This window comes from Gymnodraco acuticeps, unplaced genomic scaffold (assembly GCF_902827175.1).
Source record: "Gymnodraco acuticeps unplaced genomic scaffold, fGymAcu1.1, whole genome shotgun sequence".
Classification (NCBI taxonomy): domain Eukaryota; kingdom Metazoa; phylum Chordata; class Actinopteri; order Perciformes; family Bathydraconidae; genus Gymnodraco; species Gymnodraco acuticeps.
The window spans coordinates 4,830,595-4,845,334 of NW_022992250.1; the positions used below are offsets into that span (position 1 = coordinate 4,830,595).

The window sequence follows — 14,740 nt, forward strand, 5'->3', positions numbered from 1 at the left end:
TCAATCAACACACAATGTGTTGCGGTTGTTGAAATTGTCTTTAAACCTTAGACAATACAGCGGAAATGTTTGAAAACTGTGTTACAGAAATACAAGACCATACTGACATTTTTTTTAATTTAGAATATGGAGTTATCTGTGTGTGTGATGTGTTTGTCAAATGTGCCTGAGGTTACGCAGTTTGGATAAGAAAGGCAGGAAAGAACAAGGGCTGTGAATGAATATACAATAACTACAGTATACACACTTAACGAAACAAAAAAAGGACTCAGCGAGCGTGAAATTCCATATTGACTGGTTCCTATGTACAAAGATAATCACATACAAATCATCCATACATTACAGTAGAAAATAAATATATCAAGACATTCAATAAATAATAAGTTAGAGAGAGGGACTAAAAACATGGTAACAAGATAGCTGTGTGTGTGTGGTGCGTGTGTGTGCGTGTGTGTGTGTGTGTGTGTGTGTGTGTGTGTGTGTGTGTGTGTGTGTGTGTGTGTGTGTGTGTGTGTGTGTGTGTGTGTGTGTGTGTGTGTGTGTGTGTGTGTGTGTGTGTGTGTGTGTGTGTGTGTGTGTGTGTGTGTGTGTGTGTGTGTGTGTGTGTGTGTGTGTGTGTGTGTGTGTGTGTGTGTGTGTGTGTGTGTGTGTGTGTGGACAATGATAATCCCAATATAGCAAAGGTTTAATGGGAAACAAAGAGACTATCGTAAATCAGAATATGACCTAGCATGTGCTCATGGTTTTTTAATGTCTGCATGCATGTTGTCACCCTATATATTCACTATATATGTAGCTGTTATGGATGTGTACGTCTCTATATTTTTAACTTGTCACCTACATGTATGTGTGTGTGTTTCTGTGTCTACATCTTCCGGTGTTTCTTCATGTCTGCATGAACACCCTCAAATGACGGCTAACTTAGTGGCCCTCGCTGCCTGGGGGCTTCGGGTCGGGCTGCTGCCCTGCGGCCCCTCCAGGCAGCCAGGGGGAGACAGAGTGTGAGGTGGTCTGCTTGGCCATGCTGTAGTGGCTGATCACTGTGTAGAAACGGCCCCTCGAGTTGGCATCCTGGGCGGCGTAGTACGCCTCCAGAGAGGCTGGGATACACCGCTTGTGCTGTGAGGGAGAAACAGTGAGGTTCAGAACATTTATCAATTACTTTTTGTTCAAGTGCTACATGTAGTTATGAAGGTGGGACAATATACTGTAACCAAAATCTGTAGTAAAAAAAAATGTTTTTACCAAGGATATTTACATGAACGTGTATTTTACATGAATGGAATCAGATCAAATATAACAGTTCTTACTTGTTATTGAGGTATCCTCTACTCAGTCAGAGAAAATTCTAACTCTCAGTGAAATGCCCCACTTTTTTATGGGAAAATGTACACTTACATTTATAGAAATATAAAATGAGTGGGATACTTGGCATTACTCAGTAATGTTAAAATATAATGATATGATCTTTATAAAAATGCCTCAAAAAGCTAACATCAATGTCTAAACAACTTACAAAATATACTGTGTGGTTCCCAGTAGGCCAAAACTAAACAAAAATGTCTCACAATCATTTTTATGAGGAAAGATAATATATATATTTTTGAGGGAATAGGGAAGAGAGAGAAGAAACCATTACATTAACATAACTGAATTCATTAGCACCCTGTATATGTTGAGGGGATACACAGGCCATTCAACTGTAATGTAGTGTGTAAATGATTGTATTTTGAGTCTGTAGATAATTGTAAGTTGCTTGGAGTGCATATATTCACAACCGTATGTGCTGTTGTGTAGTGTGTGCTATATTGTATGAGCAGGTTTTCTATTAACACTTCTGCACCCGTTGTACACGCATGTGACACTGCTAATAATACCTCAGCAGACTGCAGGCAGAGCCCCTGCAGGGACTGTAACTAGATGTATTCTACCTTAAGATTTGTCCAGAGACACATACTTCCAAGGTGACCTCTCACAAAGTACAGAGACACTTGTGTTTTAGGTGCAGTGCAGGAGAAAGAGGAGAGGAAACAAGAGGAGAGTTAAACCTTTCTAGACTAATACTATGCATATCTAGACAGCAGATTGTTGGATAAGGATGGCTGTATAAGCCGTTATCTTTTACGGCCCCAGCCATATATTGGGGGTTGGTGACCATAATGTGGTAATTATTGTCAAATAGGCAGTTCCCCTAAAATGGACATGGCTAATTACATTTGGCTTCTGAATGAAAGCAGTAAAGCCTAAAATAACATGAGATTTTACTTGTCGTAAAAAAAACACTGATACCATTGATTGATTGAGTGCCTATACGGTGAGCCGGTTAGCATTTTCATGTTACGTGACCTCAAAAATGAGCAAAAATAGGGCTGTGCGTTTTTTTTCAGCTTTATTTTTTAACTTGTTTTGACAGGAGGGAAAGTAGATAAGGAGACAATGTAGGGACAATATTGTCTCTAGTGCTAAAATTAAAATATTTCAATTTCTTCGAGGCCATTTTAAGAAATACGCTTATTCATTTTGAGGACCTTGATACAACCCTCAAAGGATGTGTTGCTACTACCGCCAGGCTGAAAAACATCAACAAAGCAGAAATTGATCCTGGCTTTCTCCAAAGGTAACTACATCTGCTTAAGCACTTCTAAAGCTCACTAGTAAACACTTTATATCTAGTTGTCCTTATTTGGATTTTTGGAAAAAAACAGTTATCTGATGATGTTCCCTTGGAGTGTTGGACATTTTGAAGGACATTTCTAGCTATTGAGGATTTTTGTATGGAGTAATCATATCCATCATCTGATTTAAAAAAATTATTAAAATAGGGATTATTTGCAGCTTTACTTCTCATCCTGTGGAAGCTACTTTACTACCCAGCTGCCCTGCTAACAACCTGTCTGTCTCTGGGCTGTGAATAGATGTGTTGTAAAGCTGTAATGAAACGTGTGCCACTTATGGTTCTTACCTTGTAAATGAATCCATCTGGGCAGGCGTGGTCATAGGTGAAGGCTTTATAAACCACCAGGAACACGATGCAGGCGAGGAAGGCTAGGGCCAGGATGATCAGAATCGTCACCTGAGGGCAGGACAAACTCCGGTCAGTGTGTGTGCCAGAGCCATAAAGCAGGGTTGTGAGTGTGTGGTTTATATAAGTGGGGCAGGGTTAGTACTAGACAGTGAGAAAGATGGAGTATCTGCACCAGTGTGTGTGATTGTGTGTGTGTAGCCATAATAAATGGCACAGTAGGACACTGCTGAGTGAAGTGAATGGCTCCTCAAGGCAAGGTGTTCCTGTTGAGCTTCGTGATGGATGGCTCAGGTTGTGACACTGTACCAGGACCTGTGCCTTTTAGCATTGCCAATTTGTCACAGGCAAGGCAAAGCAGGCTTATTTATATAGAACAGTTTAACAACATGGCAATTCAGAGTGCTTTATAGGAAGCATTAAAAGCATCAGGAAAAATGTGCAAAATAAACCCATTTTGAATTACAATTCAAACACAATTAAAACAGTCACTAAAGAGCCAAGAGAAATGAAAACAAGCTTGTATACATTAAGACAGGTGTAAATACAAGAGTACAAGTTACATTGCTGTTTAAGAAAGGCATAATTGTTTGATTGAATGAAAGGCAGAGGCAAATGGCAAGGTCATTGGCTATAATGAGACTTGCAGCAGACATTTTTTCTGGGGGTTTGTTCCAGATATACAGTATTGATATATATATAGGATATTTACTCTGGGGACAGAAAGCAGACCTGTTCTGAATTCATAATATAATATAGAAGAAGATCATACATGTACTTTGACTACCAAACCATTCAGTGCTTTATCAACCACTAGTAGTATTATGCAGTATTATTACATGAAGCCAGGGAAGTAACATCAGAACTAAAGTGATGTGATCCACTTTCTAATGTTTTTATTATTCGAAAAGCAATGGTGTGACTTACAAAATGACCAATGTCTGTTCTGCAGGCACCATGACTGAATCAGCATGCACCAGCCTGAAACTAGAGCAGATCCACAGGATTCAGCCATCTTCAAGTCCATTATTTAGTCTTGCTCTGTTCCTACTGTGACATGTTCAAATGTATTCAGTGAAACAGGCCTATTGCAAATATGAACTTCTAATTATGTTTCTTGAATAAATAATGGTTTAATTAATATGCAAGAAAAGTTCTCATAAGTTCCCTCCTCATTCAATTATAAATGTTCTGCAAAAGTGAAAGATCAAAGCGCACTAAAGCTACATGTATAGGAGAGTTATCTCAGTTTACACTAAATCTTCCTGTAATCCTAAAAGATATCACCTCCTGTTATGCAGATGGTGAAGTTTTTTTCACATGATGTGAGCTTAACATGAAGGACTTCATTATGACAAGATGTCTCATATAGAGTCCTATTAAATTAGGACTAGGACATCATTCATTTGTGCTTCAAGTTTGACTAATATCACTTGCAACCTTAAGGTACTATGATTAGGATTTGTCTGATATAAAGTAACCAAACATTCAAAAACTGAAATTTGCCCTGCCTTTCGTCTTGCTATATTTGCATTGTGTTGGCGCCGTTTCCTTTTCCGTAGCTCTTTCTTGGAGCTGTTTCATTTTCCGTAGCTCTTTCTTGGATGTGTTTATACGATCTATATCTGGTAACTGCATTTTTATCTCAAGTTGAAGCCCAAAAACGTCCATAAAATATCCGAACATACAGGCAGGGGATGATGTCTCTACAAAAACATACTGATAGATTTAGTGGCTCAGAAGAGATGGTTATTTTTGTATTAGTCCATACACAATTTGTAGGGAAATCCTATTTATTGTGCCTTTTTAAATGCCATTTTGTTCAAGGACTTCATCATTATTATTGAGTTTTTTTCGAAGCAAATTGCTAATAAAAACCACCAAATGTATACAAACACTTTAACGTGAGGGTTTGCTCTCATGAAAGGCACAACGCCATTGCATCGAACATCAACATGATTATATTTATTTTGATTGGCATATCTTTTTTTCAAGGTTATTCAATATAGTATATAGATGTTCAGCTCAGCCCTCGATGACGACCCACATTGACTTTGGTGTTAATGATTGTGAGGGAGAAAAATGTATTGATTTTCAGTTGTTGTGTATCTTTTTTTAATTAGCCTGATGAAACTATCAGCATCCTTCCTCCCATAAAACCTTTGCCGAGATAAATCTTTCAACTTCCAGCTGAACACGGTGAGAAGCATAAAACGTTATTGTCCTGTAAATACGTTGAAGAAACTGTATTTGTTAAACCACAGGAAGCTATGAGGTGTAAAATCTGGAACAAAATTAAAATGTCTGGTACATCTTGACAGCAATGAACAAAAATATTATTAGCACTCGCTTAGACAGAGTCAAAATAGTGTGAACAATGCTTAATAGCAACTCAAGAAGCAGAGTTAATTTAAAGTGAATAAAATGAAATTACACAATTTGTCTTTCTGCCTACTGATGCAAATACAAAATGCCTCTCTGTAATGTTAGGTGTGAAACATTCATTTCCCTGGCAGGCTAGACAATGTCGAAGTAAAGCAGATTAACATATAAAAGGATTTATTTCCTCCTACTTTCTACTTGACATCCTGGTTGGGTGCTTCTGAGCGAGCACTTCATTAGAATTATGCAAATCAAGAGCATTGGATAGCTATGTTTAAATATTATATTTTCCGCCATGTCACAAATTTCAAATGTGTGGTCCATGCATATGCTTGTGTCGGCATTTGTCTGCATTCCCTGCATGTCCAAGATAAATGCCTTTTAAAAAGTCAGACTTATCCCAGTGACTGAGTCGAAAATATAATACAAGCTTCCATTATGGTCGGATGCCCCTAATTTCCTGTGTCCATTTTGAAACTGGCGTTAAGCCATTCTCGATGTTCTGCTCTCTATGTGATCTGTCACTGTGATATGTCAGAGCAATTACACATGGGTGTGATCATTAGTCTCCATCAGCGTTATGGGGGTGGACAGGGACACGCTAACTAAGTGGCTGTTTACTTGGTGTCAACGGGGGGACAAGACTCTGAGGCTTCATGCTACTGATACTCCTTTTAAGTTACATCTCACATCACACAATGAGGAACATTTAAAGGATACATTTAAAGTCATGGTGACCTGCCTTTGAGAGCAGACACAGACATGGAATGACTGATTAAGACCCACCCAGACCCCTTTTTTTGATGCACTTGAAAACAGCTTATTAAGGAGAGGGATTACTTTAAAACTCCTCATATCACACAGCAAGCAATCAGCGCTTTATGCATGTGGAGACCCAACTTTGTGTAGACACTTTAAAAAATGAAAAGAAGACTTGTGTTTCTAATGACAGAACATACTTTCTCTTTTGCACCACTGAAACTAAGGAAATTACAAATGCATGATTTTGAATTATTAGTCTGTGCTGCCCACCCATCTGAAACATACAGCTGATTATTTATTGAATCAAACTGCTTCCTGCAGAATATAGGATCTGACACTCTTAAATGATGCTTGAAATCAAACCAGATACATGAAACAGATTAGTGGTATCAACTCTTGCATAGAGAGGCTAGCTTATGTTAAAGTTTGCTGACACTTTTATTGTAGATTCAACACAGAAGTCGGAGCAACAGTTCAGTCAATAACCCCACCCTTTGTAATAGAAACGATCGCTACAGTGTCTCTGTTGATGCAGCTGCAGCCATGTGGTGTATGAATCCATTAAAAATCTATCCTGACCTTTCTCCATTATTCATAATCTGGCTGAACTCTGCAGTAAACCTCAGGAGGTCGTCAGGGTAACGCTACAGCTCAGGGATGAAGACTTCCCCCGTGAATGAAGTGGATTCATACATTTATCGGCCAGTATCTACTGGACTGATGCAATATTCCTCCATGATAAGATAATGCTCTTATGCTTCTGATAACGGCTGAATCTGGGCCAAGGGTGCGGCCACATTACTATTGAATAGGAGAGAACAAAATGCAGTAGAATCAAATACCAAAGAAAATCCTTCTTTTGGTCAATACACCATTATGATATATCCCAGCAGCTTCTCCCAACCACATCAACATCATCCTGTTTTCTGTTGAACGCAGTAGACAGGGCTGTTATGTCATTAGCGCTCCAGTATATGACATCGTAGAAACACTATCACCACCAACACACGCATCATCCTGTTTGCTGTGCCACACAGATAACAGAGAGACATTTGTTTCTCTTGGATGCAAGTGGAAACAAAGCATGCTGTTATAGTTTGGACTGAAAGCAATGTGTCTTTAACTAAAATTGGCTGCATCAGTAAAGATAGGATTGACTGCATGGCATGTGACTGGGCCCACTGGGCTTTAGTTGTTTAACCTCATCCACCCAGTCCGTTGGAAAGATAATAATAATAATACATTTATTTATTTCTATAGAAAAATAGGAAAGATGATCATGTTTATATTCAAATATTAATTTGACCAGCTTCCTAGTGCTCCTTTGAATTCACACTGTTTGCCCCATGATACTGGATATGATACATCAACACTTCAGACCAAAATGAACACTAGACACCCAAATAAAGAAAGTGTAATCAAACTATTCCTGTTGTGTTTGGCTTCTTATTTGGATTTTCTATCTAGGAAAGTCAAACTTGAACAGTGACACCATGTTCATATGAAAAGCATAACAACAAGTTACAGTCAAAATAAAAAAGGTCCCTTTAATATTAGTGATCACTATTTGGGTTAAGCCAAAAAAGCACCAAAAGAAATCCTTAAGGCCCAATTTCTTTCTTACATATAGTCAAAACACTAAAAATGTTTAATTAAAGTATGCAAACTTCCTATACATTGAAACTCAGAAGTCAAATTGGCAGTAATATTATACTAAATATCCTTGATGAAATAAAAAATAGCTAATCTTGTCAATTAACTGGCAGACAATTGGTATCATTGCTTCAAAACAAACATTCAAATGTCAACATTTTTATATCTTTCTGTCATTATACTTTATCATCACACATTTTCATGCACATATTCTCCCATTCCTTTGTTATGCATCAGAGTGTTCAGCTGTAGACGATTGCGTATTATGGAACTAGACAAACAATCAAACCAGATTAGAAAAGTTCCAGTAGGATTGTTTCCCTCATCAGAAGATTAAGCATTGTTTATGTTTACCCACATCTTTCATAACACACGCCACCTGTTTAGATTTCTAACAATGCACCCCTCTGGATTGTAGAAAATAATTGATTTATAAATGATATCTTCCACGAAATAAACTTACATTTATGGCTGCACAGTGCATCTTAGGTTCAAAGGCAGTTTCTTTGAAGATAATGCTTCTTCACAGTCTATTTCATCTCCATTCGACATATGATTTATTTCCTTTTTTTAACACCACACCATGTTAGAATGCAACACACCACCCACACTGCAGGAACTTGATAGGCCATATGGGGGGAACAGACACCTCTTCACATTCGCCCGAGGAGAAGAGGTGAATATGTAAGTGTGTGTCTGAGCGAGAGAAAGGGGGAGTGTGACAGGAGGGGGGTGGGAGAGAAAAATGACGCTGATAAAAACAGATAACAGAGTGGCAGAAGGAGCAAAGTGAGATATAAAGGAGGATACGACGGAGACAATAAAGCGGCGTGTGAAAGGCAGACAGAGATGGAGATCCAGAAGCAGAACGAGAAGCTCCTTCCCACTCGTGGTAGCAGGTGGCAGAGTCAGACAGAGAGGCAGGCGGGCAGCAAACACAATGGGATATCAGTTCATGCACCAATCAATACATCACTGATAAACAACAATTCAGTCATCTTCCTATTACCCCCTGAAACCTGCTTTACTGCAGCACAAACACACCTCAATCTTCCGTGTTTGTAATGGTTTATTTTACTGCGACTTTTCAGTGAAGCCTTGTGCAAGACATGCCTAGAAACATGCATTAAAAAGAGCTATAAATATCGAATGAGAAAAAGTTATAATATTAAATCCATGTAATAACTTCTGATGCCCTAAGGGAAATTTGATGATTATGAAATTAACTCGACAACAGGGTGAGCTAGTGCCGGGAGAAGGCCTCCTCTATAAAGATAAATTAAATAAGAAAAGCTTAAAGGTCACCGGTCAAAAGGAAGCAGAAGTCAGTGGACAATATATTTCCACAGGATTCGGCTTTGTTAACAGGCTGTAGTTGTTCCTTAAGGGAGATATTCTTTATCCTCAGGAACCAGACCACAAATGTAGCTTTAAGATCCAGCAAAGCGCAGATTGAAATGAGTCCTGCTGAAGTCTGTAATGGGGACACTAAGCCCTCACCTGCTCATCATATGTAGAAGCGTTTAGGTCAGGGATCAGCTAGCTACATAAAATGTAAATGAAAGACTTTCTTATCCTCTTAGGGCAGTTATGTAATGATGAATGTAATGAAGTGTGTAACAGCATGCCTGCTAGGGCAACTGGTTGGTATCTTTAACCGATAACTGAAAGGTCACAGGTTTGATCCCTGTGTGTCCTTGAGCATTACACAGAGCCCCCAGCTACTCTGTCATTGCACATATGATATCAATGTGCAGGTGGTGGATAAGAGCATTAGGTAACTGATGCCCCTGGTAAACCTGGTTCTTCAGTAATGGAAGAGATATTCCCTTTCATTATATAAAAGTACCCCTTACAACAGTATAACAGTGTATCTTGCTTTATACCCTAATACTTACCATTACTTGTGCATAAAAAGTGCTTATTTCTTAAAGGGGGTTCAAACTAAAATTGTTATGGTTTAATCCTTAAGATTATAGTTTGTTTAAGCTACAAATGTTTTACATCTTAGTTGAAAAAGTAACTATTAATCATAGCCGAACATGCACTATTTCACTCTGAAAAGCTGTATAAAGTAAAAAAAGCACATACAAATACTACTTCAGCACAGTTCAAACCGGAGAGACGTGATGTAAGAATTACATATTTATTGTTTACACGTCATATGAATGAAATGATTGCCACGATAATACAACAGGAGAATGTAATGGTGTTTGGCGATTAGGCCCCGGTTTGCAGGATAATCATTCAGGAGGGAAAGAACCGCTCCGATGAAATCCCCGGGGTCTAGACACTGGTGGTGGTGATGAGTAGGTGAGACCGGTCTGAAGGAGGAAGGTTTAGCTTTGTCCTGAAGGAGACGGGAGGCGAGAGGGGTGGAGGCGGGTTGCGTGTGATCATCTGCCGAAACCCGCAAAATAAAGCAAAAGTCGAGACAACTTGAAAGGATATGGCGTTCTACTAAACTTGAAGAATCTCGTTTAATTTGGCATATTACTCTCAATGAATATAAGAAAGCATTGCGTAAAGCGAGAGCAGCTTACTACTCTTCATTAATAGATGAGAATAAGAATAATGCAAGATTTCTTTTCAGCACTGTAGCCAGGCTGACAGAAAGCCACAGCTCGATTGAGCCTTCTATTCCCATAGCACTCAGTAGTAATGATTTTATGTGCTTTTTTAACGATAAAATTGTTACTCTTAGAAACAAAATTAATGACCTCTTGCCTTTGACCAGTATAGTGTTATCAACAGCTCCCGGAAACGTAAGTTCTAATATTACACTAGATAGTAAACTAGAATGCTTTTCAGCCATAAACCTTGAACAATTAAATTCAATGATTCTCTCTTCTAAACCATCAACGTGTATGTTAGACCCAATTCCAACTAAGCTGTTGAAGGAAGTTTTTCCATTAATTAGCACTTATTTATTAAATATTATGAATATGTCTTTATTATCAGGCTATGTTCCACAATCATTCAAAGTAGCAGTGATAAAACCGCTTCTTAAAAAGCACAACCTCGATCCAGAGGTTTTAGCCAACTATAGACCTATTTCTAATCTTCCGTTCCTCTCAAAAATTCTTGAGAAAGCGGTCGCAAAACAGTTGTGTGATTACTTAAAAAACAATGATTTATTTGAAGCTTTTCAGTCTGGCTTTAGAACACATCATAGCACAGAGACAGCTCTGGTTAAAGTCACAAATGACATTCTAATAGCCTCTGACAAGGGACGTGTCTCTATTCTTGTTTTGCTCGATCTCAGTGCTGCATTTGATACTATCGACCATGATATCTTATTGCAAAGACTAGAGCACTTAGTTGGCATACAGGGAACTGCTTTAGACTGGTTTAGGTCCTATCTATCTGAACGCTCTCAGTTTGTACGTGTCAATGATGAATCTTCCACGCAAACCAAAGTTAGCCATGGAGTGCCACAGGGCTCAGTGCTCGGACCTATTTTGTTCACATTATATATGCTTCCGTTAGGCAATATTATAAGGAATCATTCTGTAAACTTTCATTGTTATGCGGATGATACTCAACTATATTTATCAATCAAGCCTGATGAAATTAATCATCTAAATAAAATTCAAGACTGCCTTAAGGACTTAAAAACGTGGATGACCTTGAACTTTTTGATGTTAAACACGACCAAAACTGAAGTTATTGTACTTGGCCCGAAGAATCTACGAAACAAATTATCTAAGGATATACTAACTATGGATGGCATTAATTTGGCCTCCAGTGAGACTGTAAGGAATCTTGGTGTTATATTTGATCAGGATTTATCCTTTAACGCCCACATAAAATCAATTTCAAGGACCGCCTACTTCCATCTACGTAACATTGCAAAAATCAGGCATATCTTGCCTCAAAACGATGCAGAGAAACTAGTCCATGCATTTGTTACTTCAAGGCTAGATTATTGTAACTCTTTATTATCAGGGTGTACCAAGAAGTCAGTCAAGTCGCTTCAGCTGATTCAAAATGCTGCGGCTCGTGTACTAACCAGAGTTAGGAAAAGGGACCACATTACTCCTGTTCTGGCTGCCTTACACTGGCTCCCTATAGAACACAGGATAGAATTTAAAATTCTTCTTCTCGCCTACAAAGCCCTTAATGGGCAGGCGCCATCTTACCTTAAAGAACTCATTATACCCTACTGTCCTACTAGGGCATTGCGTTCCAAGAATGCAGGGTTGTTGGTTGTTCCTAGAGTCTCTAAAAGTACAATGGGAGCCAGAGCCTTTTCTTATCAAGCTCCACATTTGTGGAATCAGCTTCCAGTTTGTGTTCGGGCGGCAGACACCCTATCCGTTTTTAAGAGTGCGCTTAAGACCTTCCTTTTTGATAAAGCTTATAGTTAGGGCTGATTAGATCCAGCCCCTAGTTTTGCTGATATAGGCTTAGTTTGTCGGGGGACATCTTACTTCTTCCTTCTCTCTGTCTATACCTGTGTACTCTCATGTTCCGATTAACCCAGCTTCCCCAAATGTCTTTCTTTTTGGTGTCTATATACGCCGGGATCCGGAGTCATGGATGATCCTGCGCTCCTCTGTCCTGGATCGCGAGCCCTGGATCTTGAGTCGTGGCTGTGGTCCTGGATCATAGGCCCTGGACTACCTATGTTGCAAATGTATCCATCCATCCATCCATCTTCTCCCGCTTATCCGTGGTCGGGTCGCGGGGGTAGCAGTTCCAGCAGAGAGCCCCAAACTTTCTTTTCCCTGGCGACATCAACCAGCTCTGACTGGGGATCCCAAGGCGCTCCCAGGCCAGCGAAGAGATATAATCCCTCCACCTGGTCCTAGGTCTACCCCTTGGTCTCTTCCCAGCTGGATGTGCCTGGAACACCTCCCTAGGGAGGCGCCCAGGTGGCATCCTAACTAGGTGCCCGAACCACCTCAACTGGCTCCTTTCGACGCGAAGGAGGAGCGGCTCAACTCCGAGTCCCTCCCTGATGACCGAACTTCTCACCTTATCCCTAAGGGAGACACCAGCCACCCTGCGGAGAAAACCCATCTCGGCCGCTTGTATCCGCGATCTCGTTCTTTCGGTCATGACCCATCCTTCATGACCATAGGTGAGGGTAGGAACGAAAATGGCCCGGAAGACCGAGAGCTTTGCCTTCTGGCTCAGCTCCCTTTTCGTCACAACGGTGCGGTAAAGCGACTGCAGTACCGCTCCCGCTGCTCCGATTCTCCGGCCCATCTCACGCTCCATTGTTCCCTCACTCGAGAACAAGACCCCGAGATACTTGAACTCCTTCACTTGGGGTAAGGACTCATTCCCTACCTGGAGTGGACAGTCCATCGGTTTCCTGCTGAGAACCATGGCCTCAGATTTGGAGGTGCTGATCCTCATCCCAGCCGCTTCACACCGAGTGTGCAAATGTATTATCTTTTCAATTTACACACGGCATCTATTGCACGTCTGTCCGTCCTGGGAGAGGGATCCCTCCTCTGTTGCTCTCCCTGAGGTTTCTCCCATTTTTCCCTTTAAACTGTGGGTTTTCTCCGGAAGTTTTTCCTTGTACGATGTGAGGGTCTAAGGACAGAGGGTGTCGTATTGTCATACTGATATTTTGTACAAACTGTAAAGTCCACTGAGACAAATGTAACATTTGTGATATTGGGCTATATAAATAAACATTGATTGATTGATTGATCTGCAATGACAACTGACAGGGAGGAAGAGCAGGTATTTAAGGAATTTAGCATGTGCAGCGATTGGCTGCTGAGGGGTGACGCCCTCGTATTTAATGAGGGGGGAAGGGAGCCATAGAGTGATGTGTAAGTGACTCATGTTAGGTCTTCCTTATTGAACTTGCGCTAAAGCTTTCATTACTCGTATGTATCGCTGTAGTTCTTAACTTATGTTCTGATACCAGATTGATGCCACATTTCAAAAGAAAAAACACTTGTTTTATCTCAATCAATATCTCGAGAGCTGAATGTGAGAACGGTTTACTTTTTTCATTGATTTTCTTCCAGGACATCTTCGCAGAGGTGACTTCTAATCTCTTTGCTCCTTTAGCCAAATTCTCATAGTCAGTGAAACAAGGAAATTTCTCAAAGCAGGAGCCTCTGAGGAGCAAACGTCCGAGCGGGGATCTGAGAGGGGGCGGAGGGACGTCGAGGAGGCTGTGTACGGGGACCGGGGCTCTGGAGGACTGGATATCTGGTTGAGGCGAGCACAGTTACATTAGTGTGTGGCAAAAAAGAACAAACACTCCACTGTTGAGATGGATCGTATCTCTGATGGAAACAAAAACTGTTAAAATGCCAACCTGAGAAAACACAATTTTCCTCTGAACTCAGGTGGTCGGTTTACCTCAGGTCTCATCTATTGAGAGACCTAAGAGAGACTTGGCCTTTATAATTTGGAAATGAAAAACGCACGACAATCGTTCTTCTCTGACATCATTACCAAAAACAAAAACAACGCACGTGCCTTGTTTGCTACCGTCGACAGACTAACTAACCCCCCAGTGTCAGTAGCCTCTGAATTTCTATCCACCAGGGCGTGCAATGATTTTGCCTCCTTTTTCACTGACAAAATTCAGAAAATCAGACAAGCAGTCAGTGCCTCTGCATCAGGAACAGCAAATGTGTTGTCTCTGTGTCCACTTAACATCAATTCAAACACCATGACACAATTCCATCAGATTAATGATAAAAACCTAGAGGACATTATTCAACTTCTGAAATCCTCCTCTTGCTGCCTTGATATTATTCCAACAGGATTTTTCAAAGATGTTTTGCCTTGCATGGCCTCAGATCTACTTCATATAGTAAACAAATCTCTTCACTCAGGTATTTTTCCACAGGCCCTGAAAACTGCAGTCATTAAACCGCTCTTAAAAAATAATAATCTAGATGCTTCAGTAATGAACAATTACAGGCCCATATCAAACCT

General features: G+C 40.2%; 1 protein-coding gene across 2 annotated transcripts in view; it reads right to left on the bottom strand.

Annotated features, from left to right (window-relative positions):
• Window positions 1-544: 544 nt before the first annotated feature.
• The window catches only part of nsg2 (neuronal vesicle trafficking associated 2), a 56,891-nt gene continuing 42,695 nt past the window's right edge, over window positions 545-14,740 (bottom strand). For both annotated transcript variants that reach the window (XM_034206736.1, XM_034206735.1), the window contains exons 4-5: window positions 2,963-3,073; window positions 545-1,119 (exon numbers count right to left, since the gene is read on the bottom strand). In XM_034206736.1, the coding sequence (XP_034062627.1) occupies window positions 922-1,119; window positions 2,963-3,073 (309 nt within the window). In that variant the 3' untranslated portion in view covers window positions 545-921. The remainder of the gene's footprint in view (window positions 1,120-2,962; window positions 3,074-14,740) is intronic.